The sequence below is a fragment of the Oncorhynchus kisutch genome, linkage group LG24, assembly GCF_002021735.2.
Source record: "Oncorhynchus kisutch isolate 150728-3 linkage group LG24, Okis_V2, whole genome shotgun sequence".
In the NCBI taxonomy this organism is placed as follows: domain Eukaryota; kingdom Metazoa; phylum Chordata; class Actinopteri; order Salmoniformes; family Salmonidae; genus Oncorhynchus; species Oncorhynchus kisutch.
In genome coordinates, this window is record NC_034197.2 from 9,993,197 (window position 1) to 9,999,108 (window position 5,912).

The 5,912-nt window shown below is 40.8% G+C and overlaps 1 protein-coding gene across 1 annotated transcript; it reads left to right on the top strand.

Annotated features, from left to right (window-relative positions):
* Positions 1-532: 532 nt before the first annotated feature.
* On the top strand, positions 533-5,669 carry LOC109869739 (homeobox protein Hox-C13a). Its single transcript, XM_020460002.2, has 2 exons — positions 533-1,268; positions 4,382-5,669. The coding sequence occupies exons 1-2, from the start codon at positions 608-610 to the stop codon at positions 4,639-4,641; spliced, it is 921 nt and encodes a 306-aa protein (XP_020315591.1). The 5' UTR covers positions 533-607; the 3' UTR covers positions 4,642-5,669.
* The last annotated feature ends 243 nt before the right edge of the window (positions 5,670-5,912 follow it).

A 5,912-nucleotide genomic window follows, 5' to 3' on the forward strand; every position in this document is an offset into this window, starting at 1 on the left:
TAACCACTTGTGTGAATATGCAAGTCTGAATATGCAACTTATTTTTGGTCATGCAAGCTAAACGTTTTCCACTCTGACTCCAAAATAAATTAATTGAGGGAACATTTGTTAATGAAACCAACACCGGCACTGTCACACAAAGCATAACAAGGCCTAGACTTGCATATTCAATTATTATAATACCACTCAAATGTATTTTTCATCTTGCCCAAAATGAAAACAATTCTGAGTTAATGAAATGTTTACTTCAGGTTAATATTTTCCTGTGTCGGCCAAACTTTGCAGATTGTTTTCGTGTCCCCCTTCAGCTAAGGTTTCCAACCTCCCCTTTAAGGATGTTCTGTGTGTAGGTGACTTCAACCAATGATGGGACCCTGTATTCCACAGAAAGACCCGGTGAAACTTGAGCTGCTAGTTGTTTAAAGGGCTATTCTCCCCCCACTCACAAGCCCCAATCTCTTCGGGCTCGTTAGCATATCACGTGCCAGAACCTTAATGAACTGGACACACGGGTCTTGGTTGCGCATGCGCTCACGTAAAATGTAGTTGGAAATGAGGTGTCGGTCTTGGAGTAGTCGACTTTTAAAAACCATCCGCAGCCCCTGATATGACGACTTCACTGGTTCTGCATCCACGCTGGGCGGACACCTTGATGTACGTTTATGAAAAAAGCCCGAATGAAAATAATCCGAATAAAAAACAAACAATGGAGGGACTGAGCGGGAATTGCCCGGCGACACATTGCAGGGACCTGATGTCGCACCCCGGGTTGGGGCGACATTCTGGCACTATAGCGACTCACCAGGGCTCGGTGTACTCGGATATATCTTCCCCAGACACCGGCCGACAGTGTCCTGCTCCCCAAACCTCCTCCAGTGCATCTCTGAGCTACGGTTATCCGTTTGGAAACCCTTATTACGGTTGTAGGTTATCTCACTCGCACAACGTGAACTTGCAGCAGAAGCCCTGCTCGTACCACCCCGCAGAGAAATATGCCGACCCCCACACCGCGTTGCCCACTGAAGAGGTGTCTAGCAGGGCGAAAGAGTTCGCCTTCTACCCCAGTTTTGCTAGCTCGTACCAAGCGGTTCCTGGATATCTAGATATGTCTGTGGTGCCCGGGATCAGCCACCCCGAACCCAGGCACGACGCATTGATTCCTATGGAGGGCTACCAGCACTGGGCTCTGTCAAATGGCTGGGATGGGCAGGTGTACTGTTCCAAGGAGCAAACACAGTCCACTCATCTTTGGAAATCCCCATTTCCAGGTATGACATGTGATATGCTTTGACATTTAAATGTCTAGATAATGTGTGGAATTGCAGCATTGTTCTTTGTTTTTATTTAGCTTAGAATTGTTATCCATTATTGAAGTAACCTATTCCCTCCGTCGAAATTTACGTCGTTGTTATTGGATTTTAATTGCGGGGTTTCTATATGAAATGCAATGATTTCCTCATCGTAATGTAGCCGCATCATTTATCACGTGCCACACACCAAAGTCCATAACCTATATGTCAATGATCAAGTGTAGAGTGGTATACAAACGACAATGTATATAAATGTATAGCATCCCTTTAGTACATTATTGAGAGACAGCGCAATATTTGTAGAACATCTCACCGGGTAATGAAACTGACAGTCAGACATGGTAGGCTATTTTCATCCACTGGGTCCTTTACTGGGGGAGTGTCTGTGCGGTTGGTTGGCTATGTCACTGATCGCTAAAATATGCCCAAAATCCTTAAATTCACGTCCTTCAATTCAACTCAGCACCATGGATTGTGCTTTGGTTGAAACCATTTCTGAAAAAATGAATCGTAAGAGATAACACCCTACTCAATGTGATTGTATGTATTTGATAAATAAACAACATGCATGACATATTGGGCAGACTAGAAACTCTTCAGAAACAAAACCATTCGTTTCAGCTTTGTTATTTCCAAGTCACAATATGACTGCAATAGTGCTTAAACCGGGTAGTGAGTCACACAGTGGCAGAATAGACAGGGGCATGAACACATACCCTTTCTCCTTGAATGATCCAATTTGCGAGCTAGGCTATAGGCTACTGTTTGGATTGTGCCAATAAATCTCTGCAGAGTCTGCAATGTTGCACGAGGGCGGGTTTGCATAGGCAGAATTCATTTTCCATTCGCCAAAGACGTGTGCGTCTAATATCTGTCTCAAATACTGTGTTGCGTAACTATTGACAAATCCAATGGCTTTTTGAAGAACAACGTTTCCTTTGTATTTGTCACATAGCCTATAGTCTGATATTTGATAAATGATACAGGGCCCATAACCGCCCAGTATGCTGTTTACATGGTGTTTACTAGACTGCTTCGTTTACAGCAAGGTTTTAACCTCTTGGTGAAATGTGTGCGTGCATTTCGGATACAGATGCAGATGCGTTTATTTGTTGCCCTAGCTAGCTCTGTCCTCACGCCATTTTGCCTCACTTTCCAGGAGTTTCCTTAAAAACACACACGCGGACCACGAGCTCGTGAATTACACACACACACACACACACACACACACACACACACACACACACACACACACACACACACACACACACACACACACACACACACACACACACACACACACACACACACACACACACACACACACACACACACACACACACACACACTTAATGTGTAGCCTATGGGTCCGTGTATCTGTCAGTGCGTGGCTGTGTGTAGAACTGTAAGGTTAAACTTTGAGACTTTACATTTCCTCCGAAAATATTGAACATTTCCTCTGAAAACGCTTAAATCCCAAACATTCTTTGGACAATGATGCCCACATTTCAATTGACTTGAGAAAACATGAGAACATGTGTGAGTGCAGAATTTCAACCATATTATTTTCCAAATAGCACTGGGTTTACCATGGAAAATTTTGACATAACATGGCGGACGTGCCATGCACCGAATCATTTCTTTCCTCACGTTTCGTTTCACAAAACACATTTTGACCAGGAAATGAACATGTTCTAGTTTTGTTAACAAATATTTTGATATCAAGACATACAGCGGGAATGAAGGGATGCATACCTGTTATCTGCGTATTTCTAATTCCTTCTAGCTCACTTAGCACCATGACTCACTTAGCACCATGACTTAGCACCACGAAAATGATCTCATATGTAAAAATGTTAGTAGACCTATGGGGTATCTTTCCTCTTACTACCATGAACCAGGCTACCCACCCCACAAACCTAGTCTCGTCTTTAAAGCAAAGCCATACCTGTCCTTTCATGTCAATCAGACAGGCGGAACTGTTGGTCTGTCAGGCAGCTTTTTGAGCAGCCAGACAGACCTAAATCGTAGCTTTAGGTAACTCAAATCCCAATTCCAAACATAAATCAAACGTTTACCTATTTCCACTTTAATGGGCCTACTCAAAAGTTTGATCGTGTCAACGTGTTCTTGATAACTAGGCTACGCCTATATCAGGTTAATTGACCCGGTAGAGGTAAGTGCATTTGTAGAAGATGAGAAAATTGCAGAAATATTAAAGAAATACTATAGAAATACTAAAGCAATACTATTATCCAGAAGTGCTCATCTTATCATCACAGTACAATACCAAAAATATTCAGAGATCCATTGCAGGGCATATAATTTGTGTAATTACGCAGTGATATGTCCACTGTTGAAAAACCTATTGTTGATGTTTTTATATTTAGATAAATTATATGAACAATAATAGATATTCGGGGTAGGATGGATGTTTCGGAGATTTGGTCCCTTATATAATCCTGATTTTATTGAACTACTATACAACATTGTGTACATCAGCAAGGCCACGCATATGTTATTATCATAAAATATCTGAAAGAGAGACTACTTAAATCCCTCATCCCTTTTTCAAGATATACAAGGAAGTATAAACGATGCATCGACCCTCAAGGACCATCTCTGTGTCTTTCATGTCTTTATCACGGATCAAGATTATCATATTTTGAAATGCAACCTTTCACAAATGTTTGCCTGTCACTCACAAAAAAAACATTCTCTAATACCTCATACACCTCAGCTGCCCGGATAAATATAACAACATGCTTATTATATTATTGTATGTGAACTATAGCGATGAAAGTGTATAAATAAACATGTAAATACCAATAAAAGAGTAGACAGCCAATTGTGCGTCCGAAAATCTCGTGCGTAATGTTTCAATTTAAATACGCACAATATGCCCAGGTAATGTAATGTATTTAATGTCTATAAGGCCTTGTTGACATATTTGCATCTTCATAACAAACGTATTATTACATGAAATACATTTGAATTGATCAGAGGCTAAATTTGTGCTGGGAAATGTCTTTGCGTAATACATCTCTCCTTCTCTCTTTTTTTCTCTCCAGACGTAGTCCCTTTGCAGCCTGAGATCAGTAGCTACCGTCGTGGACGTAAGAAACGGGTTCCCTACACCAAGCTCCAACTGAAGGAGCTGGAGAAAGAGTACGCTGCCAGCAAGTTCATCACCAAAGACAAAAGAAGACGCATCTCCGCCGGGACAAACCTCTCAGAGCGCCAAGTCACCATTTGGTTCCAGAACCGACGGGTGAAAGAGAAGAAATTTGTCTGTAAATCCAAGACTAGTAATCACACGCCTACTACTTGATAGATTTCCGGGCCTTTGTACACTACAGCTGATATCCATCCCACCGTCTTTCAATCCATAATTTACCTCTTAGAGACAACCAAGCCTGACGAATACTTCGGCAGTGTATTTTATTTAAGTACCAACAGTCCACACATCCATGCCATCACCAACCGCTCTTTTTTCGATATAGAGAAAGAAATGCTATAAAAACTGTGAAAATATTGAGAAATCAGTTAAACATTGTTTTATATGAATGTACATATATATATAATATTTAAAACGATATCTGTATTTCAAAAAGACACAAGGATTGCGTGTTTTTTTTCCAAACCAATTGACATTTCCAGGACTTTTCGTCCAACAGACAGCCAAATCAAAACAGACATATTAGATATGTTCATCGCGCCATCAACAGAAAGAGACTTGCAATATGGACATGAACTGGTCAGGGAGAACGACAACGAATAAACTCGAAAGTCTACAGAAAACAACTACATGAGATGTATTCTCCTCAGCCAAGAACTCAAGAGGGTTTTTGCAGGGGCTACGGATGATAAAATGGTTTTGTTCAAAACCGCCCCTGTCCCCGATTTCAGAAGCTATATATGTTTTCTTTAAGACATGTTTTGTTAATAAAGGTAAAAGCAAGGCTGCTATTGTTGTACATGTAGAGTGCAATGCCTTCATTATTTAATTCATATTCTCTCGTATCACAGGGTTGTCAATTGGAACGTCTCAAACCCTTTGTGTGTTCCTTTATCAGTGAAGGATAATGTCTCTGTCATGCAACTGGAATGATTGTAAGCAATTAAAGTCAGTGAGTATTACACATAAATGCACAATCGATTTCTTTTGTTTTGTGTTTATAGTAGGCCTATGTATAGTATTAAAAAATAAGCATTTGGATCTGTTCACACGCCTTCTAAGCAGACAGACTGTCTTGTAACTTTCTTTTGTGCAGTATGTGAACTGTATTGTGGTGTTTAAAACGTACTGGTAAGGTGTTTCCTAAATAAATGATGATGAATAACATGATGTTGCTGAAATATGATGAATTAAATGACGTGTTTCTTTCCTGTCTCCTCTAAGTCACTTAGTGGAACTCTTTTTGAAATGTCATCTCACATCCCCATGAGCTTGTGGGCTTGTCACGTCGCCGTTGGTTTTGAGGGACGTTTGATATATGGCCTAGAGCAGGGATGGGCAACTTGCAGCTGCAGGAATTTCTTATACAATTGCAACAACAAAAAAAAAGCATCTCCACCCCATCGAAAAATGTGTAGAGTTGC

Excerpts from the sequence above, each read along its gene's own strand:
- LOC109869739 (XM_020460002.2), top strand. The coding sequence starts at position 608 with ATGACGACTTCACTGGTTCTGCATCCACGCTGGGCGGACACCTTGATG. Across the intron at positions 1,269-4,381 it reads TTGGAAATCCCCATTTCCAG|ACGTAGTCCCTTTGCAGCCT; the intron begins GTATGACATGTG and ends TTTTCTCTCCAG.